The sequence below is a fragment of the Solea solea genome, chromosome 12 (genome assembly GCF_958295425.1).
Source record: "Solea solea chromosome 12, fSolSol10.1, whole genome shotgun sequence".
NCBI lineage: Eukaryota > Metazoa > Chordata > Actinopteri > Pleuronectiformes > Soleidae > Solea > Solea solea.
In genome coordinates, this window is record NC_081145.1 from 21,435,793 (window position 1) to 21,449,573 (window position 13,781).

General features: G+C 43.5%; 1 protein-coding gene across 3 annotated transcripts in view; it reads left to right on the top strand.

The window, feature by feature from the left end:
- bcar1 (BCAR1 scaffold protein, Cas family member) overlaps nucleotides 1–13,781 on the top strand; it is a 71,680-nt gene that overhangs the window by 36,379 nt on the left and 21,520 nt on the right. For all 3 annotated transcript variants that reach the window (XM_058645739.1, XM_058645741.1, XM_058645740.1), the window contains one exon: nucleotides 11,526–12,260. In XM_058645739.1, the coding sequence (XP_058501722.1) occupies nucleotides 11,526–12,260 (735 nt within the window). The remainder of the gene's footprint in view (nucleotides 1–11,525; nucleotides 12,261–13,781) is intronic.

Below are 13,781 nucleotides of genomic sequence, written 5' to 3' on the forward strand. Positions count from 1 at the left end.
TGTGTGTGAGCAGTAGTTTGTGAGGGAGAGAAAAATTGGGATGTTCTGAGTGTTTCCCATTAATTATCCAGACCGTGACGGACACAGCGTGGACAGCGTGGGCGAGACCAGACTTGTAAAACGGGGGAATGGTGTTTAGTTTTCAGCTTTGACATAGTTCCAACAGGGTCACTCACCACTGCAGTCCCATTTAATTTTGACTGAATTTTAGCGAATGTGCTCCCATTATTCTGCTCCCTGATGTACTGTCGGAGCCCTGAGACTCTGAAACCCGCTGGATCAGTGACAGCTGTCAGAATATTGAGGTTTCAAACAGAAACGCTAACAAGGATCTCACTGACAGCAGCTTTAATCCGTACGATGTCGCTTTAAATTGATTGAGTAAAGTGTTCTACACCAGGCCATTTAACCGCAAAGGTTGCTTCATCTCAGGGTCTTGTACAATGTTTTTATGAAACCGTTTGTGTAAAAAGCAGAGGTGTTAGGAGGTTAGGAGGGCTGATTGAATCAGGGATGTTGTTTTTAATAACTCCACCACACCAACAATGTGTGAAAAACAATAATTATACTGCCATATCAAGTGTGTGTGTGTGTGTGTGTGTGTGTGTGTGTGTGTGTATGTGTGTGTATGTGTATGTGTGTGTGTATGTGTGTGTGTGTGTGTGTGTGTGTGTGAGAGAAATGTGCCAGATTAGTGACGCAGTCGCTAAGGAGACAGATTCCGCAGTGTCACTGAGACACACTGAGGGTTGGAGCGCTGCTGAAAGACAAGGCTTTGTCCTGTCCTGACTGACTCAAAACCACATTGGTCATGGACTGCACATTAGAGAGAGCGTTCCATACAAATCGACATTCTTCAGTCGTAATCTCCCAGAACATGAATAGACCATCCTCACTCACACACACACATACACACACACACGTCTGCTTTCACAGAATGTTTGAATGAGCTGTCTCAAAGGATCTTAGGCCTCATTCAGCCTTGGTATTAACATCCGTCTTCAGTGATCGGACTGCGTGCGGACAGAGTCGAGTACGACTCTCCACACGTGGCAGTAAGACGTATGTGTGTACGTGTGTCCACATGCGATCGGGATTCCCATGCCCTTTATTCAACACGGCTGAGTGAGTCAAAGCCCTACTCGCACTGCTGTGACATGAAATAAGGACTCAGACCTGTGCTTAGTGCAATCTGCATGTGATCCGACGGATGTTACCAGCTCTAATTCATGTTTTCCCACTACTGATTCGTCTCAGGATGGATTTAAAAATCTCAGGGGCTCAGTTGTTAGCAAGGATCATCGTAAAAAAAAAGTAAAAGTGCAAAGTACGCATCATTTCTGTCAAATTATGCTTTTAACCAGTACAGATGTGTCTGACGTTGTATTTGTCTGCACAAGCCAAAACACACAGCGAGGGACACATCGCCAGTCCATCACAAGGCTACATAAAGACAACCAACCATCCACACTCACACCTACGGTCAATTTAGAGCGTCCAATTTGTCTAATCCCCAAATCTGCATGTTTTTGGACTGTGGGAGAAAACCCATGCACACAAGGAGAGGACATTTAAACTCCATACAGAAGGGCCCTTGTTCCGACGGGGTCGCAAAGTAAACTAAACTAATTAAAGAAATGAAATCCCACCTAGTGTTAATATTGTGGTGGTGGCCACATTTAAATCAAGGTACGGACACTGAGAAGTGCAAAGCTAGCTTCAGGTGACTGTGAAACTGCAGTGGGTCAGAGGACATCAGCTCCAAGCTGCAAAAAGAGAGAGAGGCGATGGATGGGGCAATGCATCACCTCGTGGAAACGTCATGAAAAAAGCTCTGAGGCACTGAAATTTGTGTTGTGATACAAATGCGGTTGATACTAATGGGGCCAAATAATAAAAAACATACAAGTTAAATCTACGTCGCTGCCTGTGCTCTTGCCTTTTCGCGTGCACTTTTTATTTTTGGCCCAAGTTTCACTCTACAGTAGAGTACAGTTAGTCCACAAACAACAAGCCATGAATCACTGGATGTTTTTCCCTGCTGCTCCGAGCTGAATCATAGAGTCAACACTGCAGTTTCAGCTGCAGCTTTCTCAACAGATTTATGTGAGTGTCACCACTGTGTAGATTTATGCCCCGTGGTTGTGAAACCATTTTAAAGCAGACACCTTTAGTTTGTGCGTTTGTGTGGCGCGTGTGTGCGTGCGTGTGTGTGTCTTTTCTTTTTTCCTGCGGAGATGTCGCATTAATAAATACCGACACTTCTCATGCAGCTGCACGCCACCGGTGTTTTGAGATTGTGTCTTTTTAGAGCGGTGTGAAGACGCGGGCTTCAGCTTGTCATCGTCAATGATTGTGAGACGAGAAATAAAGACTTTGTCCTGTGTGAAACACACACACACACACACACACACACACAGACACACACACACGGTGAACAGAGGGTGTGCCAGCTCTTTAAAGCTCTTAAACACAGGCATTGGCTGTGAGCAAACATCCACTCCTTCTGTTGTGCATTGCACATAATAATCATTTCTGGAGGTGTTGAGCAACGACCGTCGTCTTAGAAGTTAAAATAGTAAAAAAAAACAAATAAAATTGTATGAATTCCTGTATGGTTTTAACCGATGTTTATTTTGTAAAAGATCTCAGGTATTCTGCTAACCGTGTGAATTGTGTATAGAGCCCTGTTTTTAAATCTCCGTGCTGTGGTAAACCTGTGTCATATTGTTCTTTAAAAACATATTTTTCCTTACTGTGCCTATCTGGAAGCATCTAAATGTGCATCACAGCATGCAGCCCTCAAAGTTCAACATATTTTTAACTTTTATACGTATAAGTCGCGTTGCTTACTGACCGAGCGCACATTTAGTTTTTTTGCAGTTAAAGACCACCCTTGCGCAGCATGGGCCATTGAAAATAATGGACGGTGATAATCTGGTGGTGTTATTCTGTCTAAGGGGGCAATCAGAGGCTATGAGCTGCTAAAATGCTGTATTTCCCAGCAGGCATTGTGACGGAGCACCAGCTGTTTGTTTGTTATGGTTTGTAAATGCATCACAGGTAAAGCAAGTGTCAGAATGATGAATGGAAGGGTGCTTTTTCTGTCCTAAGTCCTATCAGCTATCAGCAGCTAATGGCAACTTTCAAGATGAAATGTTTTAGGGCTGGAACTAAAGATTATTTTCAGAATGGATCGATGTGTAGATTATTTTCTCAATTCATCGATTTGTTGTTTGTTTGGTCCAGAAAATGTCAGAAAAGTGTTAAAAAGTGTTGACCGGTGTCTCTCAAACCTTAGGATTCCGTTTTAATGGTTCCTTTGTTTTTAGGGAGCAAAGAAACCAGAACATATTCACCTTTAAGGTGATGATTCATTTAGTATCAATTCATGTTCAATTAATCGAATAATCTTGTATGAGCTGTAATTGTTACAGAGAGAGACGGAGAGACCGAGCGTATTAAAGAGAGAGAGCAACCAACCAGCAGGTCTGTCTGTCTGTCTGTCTGTCAACAGGTTAAGCAACTCTGAGGCCACGCCTGCAGAGCCGATCCTGAGCTGGAGGCTACACAATCCCTGCTGTTGTTGTTGCTCTTAGTCATAGCCTGAGGGCAGGAATTCTTCAGCCGGGCTCATCACTTGCTAAAGCAGCAGTCTTAACCTGCATTTAACAGGGCACATAAAGATGTGGCTGTTTGCAAAAGAAATGCAGAAGTATTTAGATTTTTAAGGGTTAACGGTGAAAGAGTCCAAGTGTCCCAAGAACCCTTTGGTCACACAGAACTGAGCACGGGGATTATTTGAATCATTTGTTTTGTACAAATAATAATAATAATAAAATAATATTTATATATATATATATATATATATATATATATATATATAGCCTTCCTCAAGGAATCGACAAAACATACAAGTCACACATCCAGATTGAAACAGCACATTATTGAAGTAAACACTAGCAGTGAAATTCAATGATTTTGTACCTATTATCAATGAATAATCTGAAGTAATCATAATCTCAACATATAAGGATTATCATTTTGGTCATAACTGAGAAACCCTATGTTGTGTTTGCAATTAAAGAAGAAGAATATATGATGTTTCTATAGATATGGTAACATTCTTATATCCCTGTTTGTGCATATAAACGACCACTTGCTTTCTGTAAACATTGACAGTCAGAGCATTACTGTCATTTTAAAATGTCGCAGTCGATTCCGCTTGCACGCGCTGGTTTTTATGAACGTGTCATAGTCATCGTCCTGCGATAGATGCTGCACTGGGTTTGGGGCGTTCTGATGTTGTACAAAGCAGCCGTGCACTCAAGTGTTTCTCAAGAACAGTCTGACATGCCAAGGCAGGAAAAGAAGGAGGGGGGGATGGGAAGGACAGACTGAAGGAAAATGAGAGGTAGGAAAGAAATAAAGGGTGGTAGAGAGAGAGAGAGAGAGAGAGAGAGAGAGAATGACAAGAGCAAAGGGAAGAAACAAACAAAGGAAGGAAGGGTAACAACACTTGTGTAGGTTGCTCATCTGTATGATGTGCAAGAATGTGAATGTTTGAGAGAGAGAGAGAGAGAGAGAGAGAGACCTCTGGAATGTGAGGTAATAGGAGAGTTGGATGTTTGTATGTGGAGACTGGAATGTTGTAGTAAGATGGACTACAGGCCCCAGCTCGCTGCACCAGTAGCAACACACACACACCTGGGTTAAGAAGAAATAAACACACGTTGTACTTTGTCAAAGTACAGAGGATCTGCAGGTCCAGGGCTGTCGTTAACCTGTTCATTTCAACCTCTGACACAGTGATCAGTTACATGTTTACTCAGGGAGCTCAGAAAAGTCTTGTCTTCTCTTTAAATTGTCTACATGTAATACCAAGAATAAGGACACAAATGAATACTAAGGAGGAACGTTCGATGATCTTGATATAAGATTTCAGGGCTCAGAGTTCAGCGAACCGTCTGTCGAATGAAACCTTATTTGAATCATCATTATGAAAATAATGTTTATTCAGCAGAAGAATAAACCAAAGCCCAAACCCAAATTCTCTCCTCAACCATAAACCAAGTCTTAACTCTCACACACTGCCTCACAAAGATTGCATGCATGCAAGGAAGGAAGCATGCACACATGCACACACGCACGCACGCATGCACGCGTACAACCTCAGATTTGTCCATGTGGGCTGGGCCAAAGAGAAGAAACGGAAGAAACAAAAAAAGTCATGTTTTGCTTACAACACAATTCCTGATGCTTGTACTGTATATTGTTACTGTAGTGTATCAGTTAAAAAAAGGGAATACAACTGACTAAAAGTTCAATTGCAGCTTTTTATATTATTGATCGCACTCGCATCGTGATCCGTGTAACTGTGCAGCTCCTAGTCGAGCAGATTGAGAACATCAAGTCTGACATTTTCATGGGCAAACAGGTCAGTGACAGGGTTTCATTGCCCTTGACATGAGTGATGCCGCTCACCAGATCGATACAAATGTGGTTGGCTTCAACTCAGGCATAGTAGTATTTCCTCTGGCTGTACCTTTGCTTTGCTAATAGAGAGTTTACATGAAAAGAGGCAAATTTGGCACATGGCTTTATAGGCCGCTCGTCTACAATTAGTTTATAATGACTAGTACAGAATCATTTCAGTGAGGTCTCAACCTTGCTTTGTAAATGCATTTAGATGAAATCAAATCATCACCGTCAGCGCAGTTCTTCCTGACTGACACCTACAGCTCGTCCCCACGTATGAGCCCAGACAGGCTCATTCTAATGAAAAACGTGACTGATTCAAATTCACCTCAGGCTGCAGAGAGAGCTGAGCACCTGCAAGAGCCCACTGACTCCGTGCAGAGGAGCTCAGGGATCAACAGAGCAGACGAGTGAACCACAAGAGTGAACAAAGACGAAAGGAGCGGGGGGGCCGTCATGTGACTGCTGCTGAAATGGCAGACTGGGTGGAAAAGAATGGGAAAGAGGACACACAGGGAGTGTCATAGGTGGCCTTGTTTTATTCCTAGGCTTGTATTTGTCCCAAGGGGTCAAATAGGAGGCAGGAGACAAAGGGCATTAGGCCACACACACATATACACAGATGAGCAACCTGTCTGTAGTGTGCGCGCTCCACCAGCTGTTCACATTACTTCCTCTTCAGTGGACATCTCTCTGTTTCTCCCCCGCTCTTCTCTTTCTTCTCAGATGTTGGAGTTCAGCTGGAAATTGTGTCAAACTTGTCAAACACAAATGTCACAAAACCTTGACAATACAATTTCAGGTTTGTGAGTGTGGACCAAAACAATTGCTGCTGCTGCTGCTGTGTTGCTTTGGACGTTCTCCAGTTGGATGTTGAATGTTCTTCATCAGACGCTCGGCATTTCACTTGACACCTCGTCCCTGTAAAGTCCTCTTCTCTTTGTCAGTCCTCTCCTCTCTATCGTCATCCGTCTCGTCTCTCTGACCAGTCTAAGTGTAGCTTTTGGCGTCGCTCAGCTGCTGCCGGTTGTCGGGGTCAATGGTCGCCTTGGTAACGTCTCATTGTTGAAGCCTGTTGCTGCTGGGATTCGTCCTGAGAGGTCTGGGTAATGTGTTCAGCCCCTACTGTGTTCTCACTCGCAGTCTGCTGAGTCTGTAGGGTGGATGCACAAGTGTCGTCTTGATGACTTTCTCACGCCGATTAACAGACACGGATGTTTAAAGGTTTCCAGCCACGTCCGCACACAGATGACTGGCTGTTGTGAAGGTTCGGCTTTGGTTTTTACCGTCGGGATGCTTTCAATTTTACCCAAACGTGTTCCAAAATGTTCTATGGAGTTTGATAAACAAAAGCTTTTACACCTGTATCTGATTCATTTCTATTCTGGTAGTTCATGGTTCTTTGGATGATCAGTTATGCTTTTTGCATCTCCCGTTAGGATGTTCACGAAATCAGTGAATCATAGAAATGTGACTACATTAATTTTTCTTCTGCTTCTCCTAGAGATCAATATGGATCTAAAATCTTGGACCTGTCATTTCTTTGATGTAGAATACCCATACACGCCTGCAGTTTAAAGGGATAGTTCCAGGTGTTTTGAAGTATGAGGAAGTGACGAGGCAATATTATTTATACAGCACATTTCAACAACAAGGCATTTACAATAAAAAACAAAACAGCGTCTGAGCCCGCAGGAGACTGGTGGGCATGCACCAGTCTCCAGTTTTAAGTATGAGCTATCGTAAGAATATGTTCACTGCTTTATCTTTCAATGCTACAACTAGCTCTTTTTCTCATTCCGCTTATTTTGTTCACAGACACAGGAGCTGCTGGTTTAGATAGTGGATCAACAACTGTCGAATGTTGTGATGCAAAACTGTTGATTTTCTCTGTGGACTTTGGTCCACGAGAGTGAGTGAGTGGTCCACTCAGACACAATCTCAGACACACTTTATCACTGTTGTCTCATTTTTTTGTGTGTACCATGAAACTCTATTTATAGTTCTTGTAATGTAGTTTCTGTAAAAAAAGATTCTGAATTAGTCAAAATTTTAAATGTTTGACTGGACAAAGAATAACAGAGAGATCATGGGAACACAGTCAGGGGAGCTTCTAGACCATGCAGGTCAAGTCAGTGACTCATTGTTCAATCAGGAGGTTGTGTGAATCATCTGCATTGCACTTCCTGTTTCTCTGGACACTGCAATGGACCAAAGCGGGGGAATTTTGTTTTGAGCATGTTTATGTGTGTGTGTGTGTGTGTGGGGGGGGGTTTGGCTGGTATGTGAGTGAGATAGGGTGACCCCAGAGAAGAGACAGAGAGGTGCATTCATCATCCTCTCAGCACTCACACGAGAAGTGGTGCTGCTAGGCAGCAGGGTCTTCACGCTCAAAATGAAAAGCTGCAGCAGAGACGCGTCTGCTCCTGCGAGGACACTCGGAGAAAGAGATCAGTCACATCATCGCGACTCCTCACACGTGAATGAGCGAGCGTGTATCGCTGATGTCCATGAGCAGTCCAGCTGCTGTAGCTGTTACGTAGCAGTGTAAATAAATAAATGATTACAGTGTGTGTCTGTTCTGACAGTTGCACGGCAACTGACGAACCTGGCTCGCGCTCGTGGATCAGAAACGGCACCAACTGCTCAGAAAAAGACAAGAGGTAGTGCTTCAGCGATTTTGGAAGTAGCCGCGGGCCGTATAATAATGTGGTGAGGAGATCTACGTCACTCTGATGGAAAGTGTTCTGTAGATGACAGAAAGTGACTGAGACGGACCGAGAGGGGATGTGAAAGAAGTAAGAGTGGAGAGATATAAATAAGGCTTTATGGTGGGGAAGAGCAAACAAGACAACATTTAAAATCCACAGCTACGTTTAGGGATAAGCTATAGATGGTGTTTTAAAGAGAAAGTGGGGTTTGTATGAGGTACTTACAAACACATAGATGCAGCTCACTGTGAAAACATCACTGTAAGTAAGGACAGAAAAAAACGGTTCTGAGTTAGAGCGAGACGTTCCCAGAGCAGCAGACCACGGTTCAAGAGCCGGATGATGTTTCAGTGCAACATCAGTGTTTTTTTAAAAATTATTTTAATGGTCTTTGTGTGTTTGACAACTGCATGGTCATAGTTGTCATAGTTGGCGCCATGTTCAGGTTTCGCAAACGGAAATTCGTAGGCATCACCTGCAGTTGGGTTTGCAAGATACTATTCGTCAATCACACTTGAACGTGCTGTTCTTTATCGTTTATTTTCCTCTAAATATTAACATAACGCACAAAATTGACTAATGATTGAGACCATTAGTTCCTCAGGAACATGTTTACTGATGTCATAAATCAAGTGAGAAGAAGGCTCATTTTGCCCTGAGACAATATTCAAAGGGAGTTCTTTTTGAAACCAGTGGAGTCGCCCCCTAGTGGCTAGACTTCAGAAAGAAGCTGACTGTCAATTTTTTTTAATACACACAACATGGTTTTAACCCAGGGGTGTCAAACTCATTTTAGTTACGGGGCCAAACACAATTTGCAATTTGATCTCAAGTGGGCCGGACCAGTAAAATAATAGCATAATAACCTATAAACAACAAGATCTCCAAATGTTTCCCTTGGTTTTACATTTAATGAGGCATTTTCTTACACAATATATGATGAACAACCGGAAATAAGATGAAAAATAACAATATTATGCCTAAATTTACCATTAGATCTATGAAGGCACAAAACATTTAGTCACAGGTATCTGGAACTGAAAAGTATAGTATTTTCGAAATTCAAAAATTCATCCTGCGGGCCGGATCGGACCCTCTGTTGGGCCAGTTCTGGCCCCTGTGCCTTATGTTTGACAATCCTGTTTTAACCCAATGTTTCCTAGCCTGGTGCTTTTTGTACCAAACCACATTCATAACCAGAAAATGGTTTTCATGATGCTCATTTCCTTCTTTCAGCCCAAAGTGCCACACGCAGTTAAAACACTGTTACTTTGATATGTACTGTATGTTTATAGACATGTAAATAAGTAATGGTTCAGAAATGTAAGCTCACCCAGACATGGGGTTGCAGCGGGAGACTTCAACGCAACACAATCTAACTACTACCGCACAATAGTGACTGCTGTACGAGCAAGTGGTAAATCATTATATTGTGTGTGTGTGTGTGTGTAAGTTCATTTGCTTTCATGTACAGACGACAAAGTCTTATCAGTCTCTGAGGACATCGTCGCTGTCACTGTAACACTCCCAGCAAACTTAAATGATGTTTCCTCCCTGAATATTGGAATATTTTTTAATAACCTCTTCGCTGAAATGTTCTACAGTTCATTACCACATCTCGCTGAGCCTCATTCTGGTAGTTTTGAGCCTCTGATCGCTAGTTAGACGCTTGTGGGAGATTAAACCCGCTCTCCGAAGATACATAAAGCGAGAAAAGGCCTGAAGGGGCTGCGACTGGGACTCCCTATTACAAGTTAGAGTACCAGCCAAAGTCGGGGCTGAGGAGCAGTGGGTGTGTAAAAGAAAAAAAAATTGAAAGTAATTTTTGGATCATAAAGTGGCTGAATATTATATAATTGTGTAGGAGTGACCGGAATGTATTTTTTGGGTGAATAAATTCAGTGAAGTGGATATATGAGGGTGGGGTGTCTTTCACCGTCTGGTTCCCAGCCCACTTTCGAACCGTGAACGGCCCTTAAGTGCAGTGAAAGGAAAAGATCGGCAGTAAATCTGAACGCTAACTACATGGCCTTATGTAGATGGGCAGTGCTTTGTGTGAGTGAGAGAGAGAGGCTGAGAGGCTGAGAGGCTGAGAGGCTGGCATGAGGCCAGTACAGGCTGTACCAGTGTGTGATAACTGGGGTGGAACTCAGACACAGAGGGAGGAGACCAGGCTGAGGTCGGACATTGACGACAAATATTGGTTTAGTTTTCAGAGAGTTCCAGAGGGACTGAGGGGAGGTGTTTCTGTTTGCGCGCTGGGTTGCCATGCAGATGAGCTGTGTGTGTGTGTATGTGTGTGTATGGGAGGTTAAAAATGATGTCACATTTGGATGATTGAATACAGCTTACATTCATTTGTTGTTGTTTTTTATTTGAAATTTTCTTAAGACTGAGTTCTTGGGTCCTTGACTTGATAAACAGCAGGCACTGAATGGAAACTGCGATAACGATAATGTAACTTAAAGATTCAGTGCACTTCTTCTCCTGTCGCCTCGGTGTTTACTGATTCTGTGACGGAAATGAAAATATTTACAAAATACAAAACTAATTTAAAGAAAGTTCTCAGTGTTCACTAAATGTGGGAAAGACGCAGAAGCTGTTAAGATCATAACATTTAACTCAGAACTACAGTATGTTGTCGTTTTTTTTCCAGATTCGACCTAAAACAAACAGGAACAGCAGTTCAGTGGATTTGTACTTTGCCCTCTCCTTGTCTACATGGCGAATCACATAACACGTAGCACTGCAGCATGTAGGAAAATGACTGCTAACATGGCTGTCACCCTCCCTGTGTGCACACATGTAGTAAAGTTAAAGTTCAGTATCATTTCAATCATGTTTTAACGTGTTACTGGTGCAATTATGTTAAATAAAGTATCTACATTAACATAACACAGAACTGTTAATAAAGTCAAATAAAGAACAGCAGTATGACGTTCTCTTTACTGCTCTGCATTGCAAACACAACACAATCAGTGTAGTTTTCTTTTTTGTGTGTAGCTTTGTTGGTCTGACCTGGTCAATAGTGTGTTCATTCACAGGGTAATTGAATCGTCCTCATCGTGTGGTTACACAGATTTATACAGGTGTATCCAGGTCTGTGACACAGAAATAACACCCGAGAGTGTTGTAACCGACGAGTCATAACCAAGTATTCAACCAAGCTTGTGGTGTAATTAAGTCTAAGTGCCATTATGATGAAAGTATTCTTCTGTTCTAAAAGACGTCTTGTGTTTGCTGTGAATCTGGGAACCAAACAATAAGCAGCTTTACCGTCCTGCACTTCCTGTTGCCTGCTGCATATTTACATTTTAATCTTTGCTCCTTCCACAGAACGTGTTGGCCAAGGCGTTGTATGACAATGTGGCCGAGTCCCCGGACGAGCTGTCCTTCCGCAAGGGTGACATCATGACGGTGTTGGAGCGTGACACGCAGGGACTGGACGGCTGGTGGCTATGCTCCCTCCATGGTCGCCAAGGCATCGTCCCGGGCAACCGCCTCAAGATCCTGGTCGGCATGTATGACAGCAAGCAGCAGCAACAGGCCTCGCCTTCCACACTAGATCCAGTAGCTTCCTGTCCTCCCTCTCTCCCGCCCTTGCTGGCACACCGACCCCTCCCTCCTCAGAGCGCTTACACCATACCAACACCTGCACCGTCGTCTGCTGCCATCGCTACGTCCTCTTCTGGGTTTGCCAACAAGCCCCTCCCGGCAGCTCAGTACACATCCATGCACTCAGCCTACTCTACCCCATGCCCTGCACAGCCCAACCCTGACTCTGTCTACATGATGCCCCCCTCCCACAACACAAAACCAAGCCCGCACAGTGTGTACCAGATTCCCTCTGGTCCAGTTGGTCCCACTCCCCCCAGCAAAGCGTCAGCTTTACCCCCGAGACAGTACCAGATGTCTGCAAAGGACATCTACCAGGTGCCCCCCTCTTTAGGCCCGGTGCCAGGCCAGGGAGCAGGCCTTAGTGGTGGTACGGGGACTGAGCAAGACGTGTACCAGGTGCCCCCCTCCCTGGATAAGAGGAACTGGGAGAGTAGCAACAAGCCACTGGGGAAGGTAAGAAAGCACAGAGCAAAGGAGGAATGTATAATGTATTAGGGATGGGAGAAGATGAGGGATTCCAGCAGAGGTATAGTGTTTATATCCCCATGAAATAAATGTGGTATTTAGGTTATGGAAACTGAGAGAAGGGTAAGGGGAGAGGAAACAAGTGGTGGTTCTAGGCCAGTTTTACTGGGAAGCATCAGGGTGGGGGTCAAGTGTACTAGACAGAGATTGGCAGTCACTCCAGTCACCTCATTTACGTGAGCTGCAGGACTTTTCACAAGTGACCAGTTTGTAGGGCTGATTCATTATTTTATATTATCTGTGTTTGGTATGGTCATAGTTTAATATAATGCCTTGTTTTTACACAGTACAAAGAGACTCTTTCTACACTTAAGTCAACAATATTGTTCATTTTATTTCATACACTGACCATCTTAAATAAAGTGTATACTGAAGCTGTGTCATGTAGGCAAACACAAGTATTGACATTCCTACAAATAAATATAGTTCAAGTAGTAGACCTTCATACTGTAATTCTAAGGGATCCAACTAGAATGTCAAACTGTAATGGTTCCAAAGTTGCATGAGTGCCATATCATCACAAGAAAGTTATAATAGGAGGACCAGGCTCAGTAACAGGGACCCTGTAAAATCATCCCTGATAATTAGACAAAGGGAAAAAGGTAGGACGGGCAGAAAGAGAAAGGGAATGTGTCGTAGATTCCACATAATACTGAAAGTCGAGCACACACTTCCTTCTATTGTCACGGCTAATGTTCACGTGTGAACATACTGCAAGGTTATTCTTTGTGCTGTGTGATATCAGTCAGTCAGTGAGCGTGGGTGTGGTCAGTCATCCTCACCGTGCACACCCCTCTGATTCTGAGCCTCCACGGAGTTTCCAGTCAGGCTTTCACACCATAATGGGACAGCTTCAGAGTGTTCGCTGTGATTAATGAAGTGTGCGACGCTCTACATTACACGGCAAAGTGGAAAGGTGCTCAGTCTGCCGACAGCTGCCGCGGCATGGCGGCGTATCATCGCCGGCTTTATCAAGCTGTTCAAGTAATGACTCTTTATCATGCATACGTTCGTTTTGAACGCCAGTGTTTCTGATCATTTCATTCAAACGTGACGAGGAAACCGTGGGTACAAAGTGCAGGAAGTGGTTTGACAGTGAGAAGTTCGGTGTTTGAAGAAAGATTTTCTGGTTGAAAACAGATGTTATCTGCTTTCACACCAGTACGCCTGTAAATGTATATCACAAGACCTTTTACATACATTTGGCACAGGTGAACTCACGAATAGGAACCAGGACTAACCATATATGAAAGGCCAGGCTTCAGCCTGACTCAGAACTCACTCAACATGGAGCTGCCGATCACCGTGTCCATGCTTCAATACATTTGGGGGATTAGAGGAGGGACCAGAGGAAATAATAAGATTATTAATAATTTAGGTTTGATCTTGTGGTTGGGTGAGTAAGCATTTCACAGATGACATAGTGCGTGTGTGTGTGCGTTCATGAGG